The following is an 18,888-nucleotide window of genomic DNA, read 5'->3' on the forward strand; positions in this document are numbered from 1 at the left end:
GAACACGTTAGAGGCAGGAAACATGTTCCCAATGTTGGGGAGTCCAGAACCAGGGGCCACAGTTTAAGAGTAAGGGGTAGGCCATTTAGAACGGAGATGAGGAAAATCTTTTTCAGTCAGAGAGTTGTAAATCTGTGGAATTCTCTGCCTCAGAAGGCAGTGGAGGCCAATTCTCTGAATGCGTTCAATAGAGAGCTAGATAGAGCTCTTAAGGATAGCGGAGTCAGGGGGTATGGGAGAAGGCAGGAACGGGGTACTGATTGAGAATGGCCCACTCCTGCACCTATTGTCTATTGTTTATACCTCCATCTCAGGTGGTAGGCAGTCAACATCCATTAGAAGTTCACAAACTCCCATGGTCTCCTGACAACACCTCCCCACGCCTTGCTTGCTGAAAGGATTCCATTCCATTCTCCCGGTCTCTTTGACTTCATCAAATCCGTTCTGATAATAACATCCATGAACCTTCGAAGTGTTACGTGTTCTTATGGATGGTTTCTCAGCCACCATCGTTGACAGAGCTCTCACTCATAACTGTTCCAATCCACTCCTCAGTCGCATTCTGTACTTGTTGGAGGAAGTCCTCATCTGGCATGTTGGAAAAATCATTATAATCTGTCCATAATTCCGGGTTATTTACTCTCTCCACTGGAAACGCGATGTTTACCACATTGGCTCTTTATTCCACGAACAAATGAATGTCCTCGGTCTGATTATTCATGCGATTCGTCGATTTAGGAGGCTGGTACATATTGTCTTGCAATCTTCTGAAAATAATGCACGGCGTCCGTGCACTACAGAATGGAGAGTAATGACAGACGATCATTGGGTAACATGTCTAAAACATACTGTGTGCGGATCGCAGGCCACTGCGTGTCAGATAGCCTTTGAAGAATCTTTGCTGAGCCGGGGACCGAGGCAGGAATTTGCTCTGCAAAGCTAAGCCAGCAGTTTGCCCGAATCTCATGCCACATAGATTCTACTTTCTAAAGCTCCCAGGCTTAAACGCTGTCAACTATGTAATCTTACCAGGAAGTAGCCGTGTTTGTTTGTTTTCTACAGAGGGGAAGGCTGGTTTGAACTGAACTGCTCCAGCGACAGTGTGCTTGGAAACACCTATATAAATAGCAGTGCATCAAGCTATCGAGCATTTTGCTCCAGCTTTGGGCAGTTCTGTTTCAGGAATCAGGAGATGGTACCTTTCATTGTTGCACATTAATAACAATCTACCCCGTCCCCACACCCACCCCATTTCCTCCAGTTTATCGACCAGTGTTGCGGAAAGTCCTTCAATCAGCGTGCTAAGCAAACATAAAATAACAGTTTGATGCGTATGAAGGAACTGGCTTAAACTCAGCTGGTCAGACAGCCTCTCTGGAGTGAAGGAATAGGTGTCGTTCCGGGTCGAGACCTTTCTTCAGACACGACCCGAAACGTCTCCTAGTCAGTCCTTCTCTCCAGAGATGCTGTCTGACCCGACGAGTTACTCCAGCATTTTGTGTCTGACACAGTTTGAGTCCTGGGCATTGCGCTCGGGCTGTTCGTGTTGTCATTCCAATGACAAGCAGCAGGAAGGTTGGTTTATAAAAATGCAACGCTGCTGATTTTTGCTGGTCGCTATGAGCAGGTCCGGGATTTGGATCTCTGTTCCTCGGACGAGGAGATTGGGGAGCCGGTGGGCTGATTGAAGTCGGGGTTAGGAGCGGAGGAAGGGTAGGGTAGGGTCGAGGGTTCGGGAGGAAACAGGTTAGAAGAACCGGGTGGCTTCAGGGAGGGAGCAGTACCGTGAGTTCAAGCTGCGGGAAGGGGGGAGAGAGGCGCACCTGGTGGGACAGGGCAGGTTCTGTGTCGAGGAGGGATGGTGGACGTGGGGTGAGGATTAGCCGGGAGACAGTGAGAGAATTGGACCAGGTTTCTGTTAAACTCATCTGGTGTATTTATATCGCCGGGCACTGGGATAGTCCGTGAGTTTGTGTCATCCGGGCTGGGAGCCGGTTCCCAATCCTCTCTCTTTCTCTCTCTCTCTCTCTTTCTCCCTCTTTCTCTCTTTCTCTCTCTCTCTCTCTCTCTCTCTCTCTCTCTCTCTCTCTCTCTCTCTCTCTCTCTCTCTCTCTCTCTCTCTCTCTCTCTCTCTCTCTCCTCTCTCTCTTCTCTCTCTCTCTCTCTCTCTCTCTCTCCCCCCCCCCCATCTGTCTCCATCCTCTCTCCTGCACCTCTCTCTCTCTCTCTCTCTCTCTCTCTCTCTCTCTTCTCTCTCTCTCTCCTCTCTCTCTCTCTCTCTCTCTCTCTCTCTCTCTCTCTCTCTCTCTCTCTCTCTCTCTCCTTCTCTCTCTCTCTCTCTCTCTCTCTCTCTCTCTCTCTCTCTCTCTCTCTCTCGCATCTCTCCACCTGTCTCCATCCTCTCTCTCTCTCTCTGCACCTGTCTCCATCCTCTCTCTGCACCTGTCTTCATCCTCTCTCCATCCCTCTCCCTCTCTCCCCTACCTCTCTCTACCTCTCTCTACCTCTCTCTCTCTCTCTCTCTCTCGCATCTCTCCACCTGTCTCCATCCCCTCTCTCTCTCTCTCTCTCTCTCTGCACCTGTCTCCGTCCTCTCTCCATCCCCCCCTCTCTCTCTCTCCACCCCCTCTCTCTCTCTCCACCCCCCCCCTCTCTCTCTCTCCACCCCCTCTCTCTCTCTCTCTCTCTCTCTCTCTCTCTCTCTCTCTCTCCCCACCTCCCTCTCCCTCCCACCCTCTCTGTCTCTCTCCACCTCCCCCCCCCCCCCCCCCCCCACCTCTCTCCTGCCTCCCGCCGACGGTTCGCTGTGGCTGGGCTTGGCTGGGCTGGGCTAGGCGGCGCCGCCGATGAATATTTAATGGGTCGAGCATGGAGATCGCCTTGCTGAGGTTGGAGGAGGGCGAGGCGGCGGCGGCGGCGGCGGGCGGCGGCAGGTGTGCGGGCAGCGGCGGCGGAGGAGGAGGGATCTGGTGGGAGGTGGAGTGCGGCATGGGCGAGGCTGGTCTGGGTCTGGGTCTGGGTCTGGTGCTGGTGCTGGTGCTGGTGCTGGTGCTGGGTCTGGTGCTGGTGCTGGTGCTGGGTCTGGGTCTGGTGCTGGTGCTGGTGCTGGTGCTGGTGCTGGTGCTGGGTCTGGGTCTGGTGCTGGTGCTGGTGCTGTGGCTGGTGCTGGTGCTGGTGCTGGGTCTGGGTCTGGTGCTGGTGCTGGTGCTGGGTCTGGTGCTGGGGGCCAGGGCCGGGGGGCGGCTGGACGAGCGGGGTGAGAGGGTGGTGATCAACGTGGCGGGTCTACGCTACGAGACCAGGCTGGCCACCCTCAGCCAGTTCCCGGACAGTTTGCTGGGCGACCCGGCGCAGAGGCTCCGCTACTTCGACCCGCTGCGCAACGAGTACTTCTTCGACCGCAGCCGCCCCTGCTTCGACGGCATCCTCTACTTCTACCAGTCTGGCGGCCGTGTCCGCAGACCCGTCAACGTGTCCATCGACATGTTCGCCGACGAGATCCGCTTCTACCGCCTGGGGCCCGAGGCCATGGAGCGCTTCGGGGAGGACGAGGGCTTCATCCAGGAGAAAGAGCGGGAGTTGCCTCGCCGAGAGTTCCAGAAGCAGCTGTGGCTCCTGTTCGAGTACCCGGAGAGCTCCAGCCCGGCCCGGGGCATCGCCATCGTGTCCGTGCTGGTCATCGTCATCTCCATCATCATCTTCTGCCTGGAGACACTGCCCGAGTTCCACGACGACAGGGACAGCAGCTACAACCACTCGGCCAACGGCACCAGGGGCCCGTCGGGAAACAGCCTCAGCGACCCCTTCTTCATCGTGGAGACCACCTGCGTGGTGTGGTTCACCCTGGAGCTGCTGGTGCGCTTCTTCTCCTGCCCCAGCAAGATGGTCTTCGCCAAGGACATCATGAACATCATTGACATCGTGGCCATCTTCCCCTACTTCATCACCCTGGGCACCGAGCTGGCAGAGCAGCAGTCGTCCAACGGGCAGCAAGCCATGTCCCTGGCCATCCTCAGGGTCATCCGGCTGGTCCGTGTCTTCCGCATCTTCAAGCTCTCCAGGCACTCCAAGGGTCTCCAGATCCTGGGCCAGACCCTGAAGGCCAGCATGAGGGAGCTGGGTCTTCTCATCTTCTTCCTCTTCATCGGGGTCATCCTCTTCTCCAGCGCCGCCTACTTCGCCGAGGCCGATGACCCCAGGTCCCATTTCACCAGCATCCCGGACGCTTTCTGGTGGGCAGTGGTCACCATGACCACCGTGGGCTACGGGGACATGAAGCCTATCACCGTGGCGGGCAAAATTGTGGGGTCCCTGTGCGCCATCGCCGGGGTGTTGACCATCGCGCTGCCCGTGCCCGTCATCGTGTCCAACTTCAACTACTTCTACCACCGGGAGAACGACAACGAAGAACAAGCCAAGTACCTTAAGGACAAGGTCGATGTTGAGAGCAGCATCTCAGAAGATCTGAAGAGCAGAAACTCCATTGGCAACCATTTAGAGAACAGCGATGGGGTGAATCATAGCCCAGGGACACACTGCAAAGCCAACAGCACCCCAGACATCAGGAAGTCCTTGTATGCACTTTGTATGGTTCCCAGCACTGAAACAGACTTGTAGTCAACAGCAGGTTGTTTGAACATTACAGATTAGTTTTATCCATAGAATGACTTATTTTGAACTAAAGACATATCATTTGTACAAACTACAAAGGTTAGGTTAGTTGGGTGGGAAGAGAAACTAATTTTATACAACATACTTTATTCTACAAAAGAAAATATCAAGAAGATTGGGTGTATGTCTTGGCACTACAGCCTTAACTTGTGGGGGAAGAGATTGATGGTCAGCTATTTTTTCTCCAGGAACCCATCAATATTTGCATATTTAACAGTTCTGTGTTGCATTTGCTGTGTCTTCAAATAATAGAAAGCAAACGTGGTCTTCAAATTCCATAAGTATTTTCTGATTTGTTATTTCAGGAGGGAAGTGCGTGAAGTAGTCCAGTTTATCTTTGCAGTGAAGACAGAGGCTGTGGACTGTTTGAACTTGGGTTTTCTGATTTATGTCCTCAAAGTATTCAAAACAATGTAGCAGGTGAAAGGGGAAGCTAGAAGATGGTGAAATGCAAGGTGATACATGCAGTGAAAGAGTTTTTCAGTAGTGTTTCTATTGTTTGTTTGCTAGCAACCATTCTAGAATTGAGCAGGGAAACAATCTAGGTGTTCGTTTTATGAATCTGTTGGTAACAAAGACACAAACGGGGTACGTATTTGGATGATGTTACAGCATATGCATCTATTTACAATATATTTTTTCAAACAAAGCATAAAATATTCATGCATTAATCACTGAACAGTATATTTAGACAATCAGAGCTTTCTCATTTTGCTCCAGTGTACTGGAAACTGAGACCAGCAAATTTAGCTTTTTGTACAGAATATACTCAATTGGCAAAGCACTAGACCGTCTTGTTCCTGGTAGAGTTGGAAAACTGTTTGTGGAAATGCAAACCCATTTTATGTGCTGCCCCCACGGAATTCAATGGAAGATGTCCTTACTACACATTTGTACAAAGTCCTAAATGAACGCACTATTTTACATTACTGCTGTAAGAAAATGATTTTAAGTCCGTCCATTCATCCAGAACAGTAGATCAGAAAACTGGTCACGACAAATGAAGATTAAGATAAAGTACCACTAACTGTTGAATGGTAACAGTTGTCACAAAAAAATGCATTGAATAAAGAAAAACTAAAAATTACTGTTACATCTTTGAACTGGAAAGCTCCTTTTAGATAATCTCAACAAAATATTCTGGATTGGTATTTACTGGGACTCCTCATTTACTTTTTGAAAATGCATCAAGAGAGTTGATTTTTGGACTACATTGTAAATCAGGGACTGCAGACTTCCCCATATCTATATCCATTCAACACAAAGTCCTGAGATGGGAATGATTCTGAATCGATAACAAGAACATCTGTATCTTCAAACGGACAACATCCTAGACTTGTGCAAGTGACACAGTAACGAGCGAAGGATCAAAGGTTAGTCTTTCATATTGTTTTTTTGCTGGAGAGCTTACCTTTGCTTTATGTATATAAGCAATGTAACTGATTCTGTTTAACAAATAACCCGAAAAGTGAATAGATCCGTGAGCTACAGAATTTAGAAACGAATTTTATACAACATACTTATTGTAACATACAAAGTTAAAACATTTCTCACTACACTATTTACATGCATGATAATGCAGTTGTTTTCATGACATTTAAAGTGCAGAACTTCTTGCGTTTGAGGCAGCAGAAGTTATGAAGCTACTTCTGCTTCTGCTGTCTCTGTTGTCGTTCGCCTGACTGTCAGTTGACAGGGCTCACCACCGGGAGGTCGACAACACGAGCCCCAAAGTGCAGATGATCAATGGATTTGTCGTGAGAATCAACAGAGCTATAATGCCGAACTTCACTGTGATCTCAATGTAGAGGGTATTCCTTTACTGAATGACATTCTTTTGATTTGCTTATAGCCCTTTGTTGATAAAAAGTCATCGCATTGGACCTGAAACACCTCTTTGTTATTTTCCATTTTTTGGTTACACGGTATTAATGGTTTTTCATATCAAGTTCATAAATGCCTTTGAGTCTGATATTAACATTTGAAATTTTCTGCAGCCTTATGTACAGAAATTATGGGATTGATGATTTTTGTTAACTGGTCCATGACAACATTTTAAAACCTTTTTGGAAATGACTTACAAACACATGTGTGATATAGAATGAACATCCAGTTACTACCAGTAATAACTTTCTTAGTGTTCAAGAAGTCAAATTTTGGAACATTGTCTTAAGCTGAATTGAAATTCACCCAACATCAAAACTCCTCGTTGTTGGAGTTTCTTTTTAATTATATGAGCCAAATATGTGGATCATAACTTAAAGATTTTCTCTGGACTTCACCAACTTCCACACCCTATGTGTTCCCTTAAATCCCATTTGGCTTGCAGCAATATATTAATATAAATTTCCACTCCGCACTATGCTCAGATCCGCTACCTCAACTTTCATCTGGATCCAAGTTACTTAAACACTGCAGGACAATGCTGATTTGAACCTGATGAGATTGTGATATCATTGTCACAGCATGAACAGATCTTCTGTCCTTCACTGAAAACATACATTTGTCGAGTTCGCGTTCCCGGTCAGTTGGTTGATAATAATCGCTTGATTCTAGGGGCTGGTGTGACACATTGACCTTAAAATAACTTGCCTCACATTTGGTTTGGAATGTTAATCAAAAGAAGCTTACAATGTTGTAAATTGTTTATGATTTAGAAGTTATACACCGACTGCCAGTCAGTCAATCCAGATTGTTAGTTTGTGTTCCATTGTTACATATCCCAGGCACATTTAAAAAACATACTTTTCATTACTGATGTGTTGAGTTCAGCTGGATTTCATTATTTGTCAATATTTGTCTTTAAAATGCTGCTGATGGTTCATTAATTGATATAATTTATTTATTTAGAACAATTGATGTGTTTTATCATGTGAATTAAATTTTAACTTAAAACAAAATTATATGTAGAATGTTCCATGTTAACATATAAGCTTCAAAATACTTGTTAACATGTAGATGGTGGCTAGATGGTGTTTGAAATATAGAAACATAGAAAAATAGGTGCAGGAGTAGGACATTCGTCCCTTCAAGCCAGCACTGCCGCTCAGTATGATCATGGCTGATTATCTAAAATCAGTACTCTGTTCCTGCTTTTACCCCATATCCCTAGATTCCTTTAGCCGTAAGAGCTAAATCTATCTCTCTCTTGATAACATCCAGTGAATTGACCTCCACTGCCTTCTGTGGCAGAGAATTCCACAGATTCACAACTCTCTGGGTGAAGAAGTTTTTCCTCATCTCAGTCCATCAGATCAAGTGGCCAGATGGTTTTGTTGGCCGTTCGATTTATGTACCCTCTTTGGAGTGATACTTTGATCCAAACCCAGCTCAGACCTCTTTGGCTATAAGGGTCACAATTTGGGACTTTTTTAATGCACCTCCTAACTTATGAATCTTCAGATTTTCCGTTAAGCATGGAGAGTTTATGAATGAACAATCTGTAATACCACATTCAAATCTCTGCTAAACAGAAACAGTTAGAGCCTATCCCTTACCTACCTTCTCCCAATTCACCCTCAAGGTTAAAGTCCATAGCACAAAACAGTTTGAGTCTGTTACTAAACTTGCATTTGCTCTGCAGTAGATCGAGAAATATACTGTGTGAGATATTAACAGAAAGTATATAATAGCACAAAGCACACTGATGTTAAGGCATGCTCAGGAAGTAGGCTAAATGGGCTAATGTGTGCACTAGTGAATCATATTGGTGACTTTGGGAATGTTCGATGATGCTTTTGGATACCTAAACTGGAAAAAGTGTTCCATTTTCCAGCACTGAAACCTTTGATAGTCAAGGATTCTTTAAAATAGCATTTCATCAGACTCACAGGAAAATGCCATAATCTCACAGCAGGGTGGTCCATTGAAAAAACTATACTTGCAATGCCTACCATATTGCCTACATATGTAAAAATTGTCCCTAGTGGGTGTAGGATAGTGTTAATGTACGGGGATCGCTGGGCGGCACGGACTTGGAGGGCCGAAAAGGCCTGTTTCCGGCTGTATATATATATGATATATATGATATTAACGACCAGTACTGATCGTGTAAAGTCGTTCATTGTAATCTGGTCAACACTTTCCTTATTTGCTTTTGCTTTTATGCTTATCTCTAAGGCATAAAGATTAAAGCATTTAATAATGCAATTGATATTTTACTAGTTTCCTGCGAAGGTGAAAATATGGTATTAAAAGATAATAATGTTAAATTACTATTAAGTAAACATTGGGTTCAATATATTGGCTAAGAGCAGACTATACATAGTACTCAGAGTACATTTCATTACTTTAACTCTTGTTAACTGCTTTGGTAAACTCAGTGGGAGTTTATTATGATTCTGGGTTCTTTGTTGGTTTGATAAACAACCAACTCTGTTTTGGATAATGCCTTCTGTATTTTTTTTAAGAGATTGCCTTTTTATAGACTTACAAAAAATGCGATCAAGATATTCAGATGTGTAGGGGATATGAATTATATGGGGGATGTGTAGCACTGTTTCAGGTGGCAGAATGTATTATGAAGAAGTTATTCTGGCCGGAAAGTAATTGCCGAATGAAACCATTCAGCATGTTAAAATTCTGTGTAAAGAACCCACATTACTGATCAGAGGAATACAAAGCCCAATACCAGTGAACAAAGCAGAAAGATTGCAGATTATACCTTAAATTCTGAGGCTGTAATTGTTCTGATGAAGCTTGCTACTACTCGCTGCTCTCTTGCCACTGATTCTATGTCTGAAGTTGAATCAGGCTGTTTACAACCTTGGTATTATACTTGATTCTGAGGTGAACATCTAACTGTATATTTTCACAATCAGTACAACTGCTTATTTTCTCCTTCAATGTATGCCAGGCTCCAACCTGCTTTTGATCATTAGCTGGTAAAACCCTAGTCTGCATGTTATCTCCAGACCTGACCTTGGTAGCATCCTTGTGACTGGTCTTGCTGACTTACTCTGTATGAATGTACAAAGAAAGAGCTGTCAGAGGAGGTAGTTGAGGCAGGTATAATAAATAACACCATCCATATGACATTGGGACAGGTGTATGGATAGGAAAGGTTTCGAGGGATATTGGTAAAATGCAGGCAAATGGGCCTCGGGCAGATCGGGCATCTTGGTTGGCTTGGATGAGTTGGGGCTGAATGGTCTGTTTCCGTGCTGCATGACTCTATGACTCTATGAAAAAGGATTTGTTTAGCCAGGTGCAGAACTGCAGTTCATTTACCATTCTCAGATCAAATGTTGTTTTTTTCATGTACTTTAAATTCCTACATCTCTAATTGGAATTGCCATTATAAATGTGTCATTTGATGCAGCTGATTTGGCTGCTTTGGCAAGATTTGGCTTTGGCTGCTTTGAAGATTTTACCAATTTGATAGGAAAAGGAGCAAGCTCAACGTTGCTCCAGTGCCTAGACTGAGGATTAAAACAGAAGTCAAAGACTTGTGAGCTGAGGCAGTGGGGAGAAATAGGTAAAAGATGGTATTGAAAGTAAAATGGAGATAGCTCTCCAAAGAACTGATATTCATCCTTGCAAGGATTAGGAGATTGTTAGACACAAAAAGCTGGAGTAACTCAGTGGGTCAGGTGGCATCTCAGGTGAAAAGGAATAGGTGACGTTTTGGGTCTCCAGAGATGCTGCCTGACCCGCTGAGTTACTCCAGCTTTTTGTGTCTATCTTCGGTATAAACCATATCTGCAGTTCCTTCCTACACATTTTGGGAGATTGGTGCATGCCTCTGTCTTTGCCATCGCTTTTACCACCATGATTATTCTTCCAACATTAGTGGTACTGTAGCACGTCCAATGAGATTTAGTTGCACTGCAAACATTTTAAACAGGCTATCTTCATTGAAAACTCATGTAAATATTTGGAACGGTGGCGCAGCGGTAGATTTGCTGCCTTACAGCGAATGCAGCGCCGGAGACTCAGGTTCGATCCTGACTATGGGCGCCGTCTGTACAGAGTTTGTACGTTCTCCCCGTGACCTGCGTGGGTTTTCTCCGAGATCTTCGGTTTCCTCTCACACTCCAAAGACGTACAGGTTTGTAGGTTAATTGACTGGGTAAATGTAAAAAGATTGTCCCTAGTGTGTATAGGGTAGTGTTAATGTGCGGGAATCGCTGGGCGGCGCGGACTCGGTGGGCCGAAGGGCCTGTTTCCGCGCTGTATCTCTAAAACTAAAAAAAAAATCTAAAAACAAGTGTTAAGCATGCAAGTATCAAATATTATCAGCTTTTCATTTCATTTCTTTTTTCCCTCATCTATTTATAATGTACTATTTATTTTTCTTTCTTTCCTATTTTTCTTAAGTTTGACAATTACATTTTTTTGCTAAATATTTTTATTATTTTGTTTTTCGCTTGGATGGTTCCTTTATTTGCTCTCATTCTCCACTCCTCTCCCTTCCTGCTTTCTCAGTCCCTGACATCTGGTCATTGTCATCACAAGGAGATGTCCCATGAGTGTTGATGCTATATATTTATACAGTGAGTGCTTCTGGATATATTGAAGGATGAAATCATATTTGTATTATCCTCGGCTGAATTCACAACTCATGTAAATTATATATCACATTGTGTTCTTTATTTACAACTTCGAATTGATAAACATTTTTAAATGAAGTGAATACATTAAAATTTTAATCATCTACTCTATATGCAAAAAAAATTTGAAATATAATATGAGTGCTTTATGTATATGTGAGCTGTTCAGAATATGAAGGGAATCATGAGCTACAGAGGCAATCATAATTCACAGGAACTTCACCATTGATAAATTGATAAGTCTCCGAAGGGCAATATTAGGTCAGTACTTAGGGTCAGAACCCGAATGGAACTCGTTTCTTTTCTGCATTTTATATTTACTTCAGGTTTCCGACACTATTTTTTTGTGCCAACAAGTAGCTATAACCAGGAGTTGTAGCTGATTGTTCTCTTGCACAGATACAGGCAAGCAGGTCTCTGCGGGGAATATGATGTTGGAAATTCTGGGTGATGTGTAACGCAATATAAAGCTTTGATCAATGGAACATTCTCCCTTTGCCATTTAGTGTTTCCAAGATAACTATCCTAGAAAGTGTTAATACTTTATTGTCTTGTTGAATACTAAAATAGGTAAAGCCTTGCAACTATTAATTCTAAGAAAGATAAATGAATGAATTAAACGTACTTTTGCACTATTTTATCAGGCGTTAAAATAGCGAAATGAGGAATATCATCCAATCTGATGTGGTTGCCTCTACATCCTCATCAATATAATGAACAGTTATATTTCAGTTATAACAGTCAGAGTAAATGTGGAGCCCCCTTGTAATAATCACTAAAAGAAAGAATTGAAAAATAGAAATCTGATATCCATTTGTAATATTCTTCATCAAGTTTTTATTGAATGGTAGGTGTTGGCTTGTATATCGTGGTCATTATCAATGTAAACTGGTCATGTACCGCCCACTGACCTTGAAGATAACTGACCATGATCTCTGTGGCACGGACTCTGGTATTATTGTTGTCGGGAGCTTTTAGCCAAGTGTTCAAAGGGATCCGGCATTCTACTATTGCATGGAAAAATTCCAACAGAAAAACAGGATGGAAAAACCCCCCAACTTTTAACTGAACTTTAAAGTACAAATCATAGATTGAAGCACATGCAAATTGCGTTCAAAGTGTCACAATTAAAATTTATAAAGTCTGGGCTAAATCATTATATATTTCAACATCTATTATATTTTGAAATGTATATCAGAGATATTTACAATCTTAATATAATAGACAATAGACAATAGGTGCAGGAGTAGGCCATTCGGCCCTTCGAGCCAGCACCGCCATTCAATGTGATCATGGCTGATCATTCTCAATCAGTACCCCGTTCCTGCCTTCTCCCCATACCCCCTGTCTCTATACCTCTATATAGGTTTAGTATTATGGGGTCTGAGCAAGAGTTAAGCAGTAATCCTGACAAAGTAGTAACAAGGAAATGCAGATGCTGGTTTACCAAGGAAAGACACAAAATGCTGGAGTAAGTCAGCGGCTCAGGTAGTATCCCTGGCGAACATGGATAGGTGGCGTTTCTGGTCATGACCCTTCTTCAGAATGATGGTAGGGGTGGGGGGAACTCCTCTAGCTTTCTTTCCCCCCCATCCCGGCCTGACCCACTGAGTTACTCCTACACTTTGTGCCTGTCCATCCTAATTTTGTACTCCATTGTAAACTCACTTGCTCCTGCAAATACGCATAACATTTTCAGTCGATCTTGCAGTGAAAGTAGATTGCAAATCCCTACACGTCTTGTTAGATCACTGAATTATTTTGATTACACTGGGAAAGATGTGGGGAGACACTGAGTTGTTTGCCGAGTCTTTGGGAATTGCCCGGATTCAAAATCCAAAGTCTTTACAGTTTCTTGATGTAACATTGACGAAGGCGGGCTGTTCCAAGGTCATTAACAAGCACATAATGATGCCCTGATACAGTAAAATCAGTAAAATCCTTGGCTAAGTGGCCTCAAGTGAGTGTGGAAAATGATCTACCATACTGAGATACCATTCCAGAGTAATAGAATGGAATGGTCCTTCGGGACCTGGGGACATGGAACCTGCATTTCTGATAGCATGCTCAGCACCACTTCCTTGTTGAATCTTTCTACCCCTTCCAATTTTTGATTTACAATTATTTCTGGGATGCGACATATATCCTCTGTGGTGAGGACTGATGCAAAATACCTGCTTAATTTATCTACCATCTCCTTCCCTTCCTGCATTAATTCCCCAGAACTCACTGCCTACCACGGCCCACTTTGCTGTCTCCAGAAACTGTTCCTCCCTGTTTAACATTCCAGGCTGGTTTTGCCTTGTGCTCTGATTTTTACATCCATATTAATCATTTATTCAGCTATGCTTTTAGATTTTAATTATAATTTGATTTTAAACAGCAATCAAACAAATGAAAGGATGTAGATTTTGGTTATTGTTGAGGATCTTATAATTTGTTCATTAGAATATTCAAATAGTTCATTTTAATTGGGGTGTTTAGAATGAGATAATAACTGTACAAGAAATGTTAATTTAACAATTTCATGTACACTCTCTATAGTTTGCTTTTGTTCTGTTGTTAACTCCTGGATTGGTTTGGGTGCTGGACACTAAATATAAGTATAAGCTGAGGTTAGTTTAGTCCAGGCTGCTGTAGCTCATGGACCGGAATATCTTTGGCTTTTCAATATTGCTCTAGGATAAGCAAGTGTTGGGAAAGTAGGTTATTGGGTTGAAAGTTCTAAAAGTTGGATGCTTCCAAAATCAAATATTCAGTTCTTATGTTCAAAGATATCTTTTGTGCATATCAAAATTCATTGGTGTAGGAAGGAACTGCAGATGCTGGTTTAAATCGAAGATAGGCACAACATGCTGGAGTAACTCAGCAGGACAGGCAGCATCTCTGGAGAGAAGGAATGGTTGACCTTTCGGGTCGAGACCCTTCAGACTGAAGAAGGGTCTCGACCCGAAACTTCACCCGTTCCTTCTCTCCAGAGATGCTGCCTGTCCCGCTGACTTACTCCAGCATTTTGTGTCTCTCTTCAAAAATCATTGGTATCCTTTTGAGTTTTCACCTTATTTACTGATGCAATTCATTGTAAAATTCCTTTGATTGAATGATCTGACTACTCCAAACGTCCTGGTCTTTCTCTAAAGCCATGCTTTGGTTCCCCCTACAAATGCTAGTTCTCTTTTGAAAATTATAATTACTTCTGCCCCCGCACCTAATTAAAGGAGTGAAATGGAGAACACTCTCACAAAGTAGCACAGTAGTTTCCTCATTTCTCTCTGATTCTTTTAAAGTTATCTTTAAATGTGATTCCTTTGGTTATGACCCATCTGATCTTGAAAATTATTTTGCTTTACGTCCGAGGAAGGGTCCCCTTCCCCTTCCCCTTCCCGAAACGTCAACCATTCCTTCTCTCCAGAGATGCTGCCTGTCCCGCTGAGTTACTCCAGCATTTTGTGCCTATCTTCGATTTAAACCAGCATCTGCAGTTCTTTCCTACACCAATTAATTTTGATATGCACAAAAGATATCTTAAAACATAAGAACTGAATATTTGATTTTGGAAGCATTCAACTTTTAGAAGTTTCAACCCAATAACCTACTTTCCCAACATTTGCTTATCCTAGAGCAATATTGAAAAGCCAAAGATATTCCGGTCCATGAGCTACAGCAGCCTGGACTAAACTAACCTCAGCTTATACTTATATTTAGTGTCCAGCACCCAAACCAATCCAGGAGTTAACAACAGAACAAAAGCAAACTATAGAAAGTGAACGTGAAATTGTTAAATTAACATTTCTTGTACAGTTATTATCTCATTCTAAACACCCCAATTAAAATGAACTATTTGAATATTCTAATGAACAAAAGGTTCACCTGACCATGTTCTCCGGAGATGCTCCCTGATGCATTGAGTTACTCCAGGACTTTGTTTCATTTTTTGTAAACCAGCATCTGCAATTCCTTATTTCTACATTCTGCTTTATGTACTCTCTCAAAGATGTTCATGATTTTGAACACTTAAATCAAATACTTACACCATTGGGTGGCACAGTGGCACAGCGGTAGAGCTGCTGCTTTACAGGGCTAGAGATGCAGATTCGATCCTGACTACAGGTGCTGTCTTTACGGAGTTTGTATGTTCTCCCTGTGACCGCGTGGGTTTTCTCTTGGTGCTCTGGTTTCCTCCACACTCCAAAGATGCACAGGTTTGTAGGTTATTGGCATCGGTAAAAATTGTAAATTGTCCTTCATGTGTAGGATTGTATTAGTGTATGGGATGATTGCTGGTCGGCACAGACTCTGTGGGCTGAAGGGCCTGTTTCCGCGCTGCATCTCTAACGTTTAAAGTCCAAAGCCTAATTTGAGGTCTAACTAGAACAAAAACAATCTCTCTGATCTTTCCACATAACCAGTCTTTCATTCTTAGTACTGCTGCAATGTGTCTTGAAACATGTAATATTGCAGTATACAATATACCTATTCTGCTCTTTAAAAACTGAAACTGAGTGTTAGCAACCGGAGGTACTCCTGCTTATTTGGTCATTCAGATGCAGGAAGGACCTTGGAGCAACGACACAACACAGACAGTAGGTCTCAGTTGTTCCATCATTGTATTTTATTTACTTCTATATGTTTTAGTATGGCCTCCTATCTGTTGCTCAATTAGTTATCAGATAACATTGTAATTCAAGCACCCCTTTTCATCAATGTTAAATGTCATGAATTTCAGTCACCACTGTTGCTAACAGCATCTCCCATTAAATGTAGACCTCACACTGAAGGACAAACTTGAGCTGCCCATTATACATAAGTACCATGAAAGCTGCCAAAGTTTTGCCCTACTTAAATTATCAGATAAATGAACACATAAGTGGCCCTTTTCACGAAGGTACAGTCAGTAAAAAAAATAAACGCAAGATTCATGTAGATAAATTGAAAGGTAATATATAAATTAAATTGTTTGTTATTGTGGATGTTTTTGAGATATTGGTGAGGATCTGTGCTAAACTCCCTGAGTACATTCGGTCCCAATGGCTTCAGAAGACTAAATATCAACCTGGTTGTTTGACAGGTTATTTGATGCTGTCACCATCTCTTCCTCCTTTTATTCTTTATGGTGCAGTGAGGGTTAGATCTTCTCTTGCTGTTGCCAACCTTAGTGATGGTGAGTTACAGGACAAAGCAGCCTGCACCTTAACCAGGGCAGATTTCCAGGACCCATTCTCAGGAGTAGAGTTTTGCATAATCTGCCATAATTTTACATCATGAATCATTCTTAAAATTGAGTTATAAGCATTGTTTGATAGACTAAACGTGCATGTTCCTTGTCCATCAGAGAATGCACATTGTATCTCATCTAAGTGCTCAATCTTTCTCTTTGTACATTTAACGTATGTAAATCTCTCTAGAACTTTGGGCCTATGTACTATTCTGAATGGATTGTTAAGTCATATTTTATGAATTTTCCCTCCCATGTTACAAATGATCAAATGGCGACACAATTTTGTGCTTTGAGGACCTTGATAAAAGCACAAGGTACAACAGACTTGTATCTCACCCATTGTAGAAAGGTACTTGCCTGGAATATTTGGAATTAAGCACCCCTAATTGTCTGGTAGTAATAAAAAGCATCAGTGCTCAATGTTGCTTATTCTTCAGTTAATACTCATAGTTTACTTGTGAAACATCAACATTCACTGATTTTGACTCATGCTTTAGTAGTGGGATCAAGGGTAAAAATTCTTTGTTGATGTTTTTGTATTTATTGCACCATTTTAATGTATTACTTTCACTATGCTACCACTGCAAAAGCATTATATTCATTCTCCTTACCTTGCGCCTGCTTGCTATTGTTCACTCTCAGTGTAGCGATCAATTCTCATTGTTATTGTGCTATGCTCAATATCTTGGTGCTTTGTCCTCCTTACTAATTTATTGCATTTGTATAATTGGTTTTAGTGTTCATCGTACCCTCATAATAATAGCAATTATAATTCTCAAACGATGCACGATTTTACCAGATGATATTTAATGATAATACTTCAATATTAACATTGGTCGTTTATTATTGAAATTTGAGAATGATTGAACCAATGGTTAAGGTTATGACTTTTAAACAAATGTTGAATAATAATTATGCAGCAGTTGTCTTCATGTCTAATTCCAATTCTCACACATTAGGAAATGAGAAAATTATTTCTGGAAATGAAAGCTGAAGTCTAAATTGTGGTAACTTTAAAGATTACTCATTCCAAGGTCACTGTATCATCTCCATAGCAACCAAATAAAAGTAATGGAAAATCACGATACAAGTTAATTATGCTTTCTTTTGATAAATGTATTCACATATTTAGTACTGCCCAATTAAATTTAATTGAAACCATCTAGTTACTTAGGCATTAATTATTACAAATGTTAATTCTCCCCTTTATTACAATTTTAGTTTGTCAATTATTAATTTGAAATTCCTTGAGATCCATAACTAAAGGCTATTCCAGATTTGAATGTTAATATTTTCCTAATGGGGATATCTCTTCCGTAATTTGTTGCGATGCAGAAATTATGCCATCATTTTAGTAGAGCAAAGTAGACCACATGAGCGGAATTTGACTTGCAAAAATCCAAAACTAGCGGCTGGTCTTTCTGCACGCTATCATCAAAAGTCAAAAGCCAGCCCTGACTTATAATACAAAACATTTTGAATTTGTGCAATGCCTAAGCTTTGCCTCCTGCCTGAATAATAGATGCTATTAAAAGAGTAATTCCCGTGACTTGCGTGGATTTTTTTCTGAGATCTGTGGTTTCCTACCACACTCCAAAGACGTACAGGTTTGTAAGTTAATTGGCTTGGTAAATTTAAAAATTGTCCCTAGTGTGTGTAGGATAGTGCTAACATGCGGGGATCGCTGGTCGCCTAGGACCCGGTGGGCCGAAGGGCCTGTTTCCACGCTATATCTCTAAACTAAACTGAAATATGCAGCCCAGAAATGCCATATATAACCTTGCAACAAGAGATGTGGCTCAATGTTCATCAGGTGAGAAATGACCAAGAACCGGTGGAACGATATCTGGTAAAAGCAGTGGTGCTAAAACTCTTCCTCACCCCAGTTTCACAGGAAGCCACACTCCAATCGTGTTCCTGTAGAAGAAATAACTACGTGAACTGTCCTGTGATCAAAAGAAAGCTCAAGTGGAAGCCAAAATAATGCCTGTACTGCCCTCAAACTCAGTACCACCTCAGAACCCTGCCCTCAAACTCAGTATCACCTACACCCTCACAACCCTGCCCTCAAATTCAGTACCATTCTTGCCCTCTGAACTCTGCTCTCAAACTCAGTACCACGCCCTCAAATGCAGTACCACCTGCGCCCTCTCAACCCTGCCCTCAAAGTCAGTATCATTCTTGCCCTCAGAACCCTGCCCTCTAACTCAGTACCACCCGCACCATCACCCTCTGATCTCTTGCTTCAATGTCCCTGCAGACTGTATTTACAGATATATGAAGCAAGGCCTGGGAGCTGGTTCTGCCAGCCATCGTCTTACTGAATGATGGAACAGACCAAGTGACCTTCTCCTGCTGCTATTATCTTATGTCCGTAAGCTGCAATCCTCAGGAAGTCTTGCGATCAAGCTGCTGTTGTACCTTAGCAATGGAAAATTAAATATAGAA

General features: G+C 42.4%; 1 protein-coding gene across 1 annotated transcript in view; it reads left to right on the top strand.

Annotated features, from left to right (window-relative positions):
• Positions 1–2,868: 2,868 nt before the first annotated feature.
• The window catches only part of LOC144604802 (potassium voltage-gated channel subfamily A member 3-like), a 123,752-nt gene continuing 107,732 nt past the window's right edge, over positions 2,869–18,888 (top strand). The window contains exons 1-2 of the mRNA XM_078419466.1: positions 2,869–2,969; positions 3,231–6,044. Of these exons, the coding sequence (XP_078275592.1) occupies positions 2,869–2,969; positions 3,231–4,617 (1,488 nt within the window). The 3' untranslated portion in view covers positions 4,618–6,044. The remainder of the gene's footprint in view (positions 2,970–3,230; positions 6,045–18,888) is intronic.

Source organism: Rhinoraja longicauda, chromosome 23, assembly GCF_053455715.1.
Source record: "Rhinoraja longicauda isolate Sanriku21f chromosome 23, sRhiLon1.1, whole genome shotgun sequence".
In the NCBI taxonomy this organism is placed as follows: domain Eukaryota; kingdom Metazoa; phylum Chordata; class Chondrichthyes; order Rajiformes; family Arhynchobatidae; genus Rhinoraja; species Rhinoraja longicauda.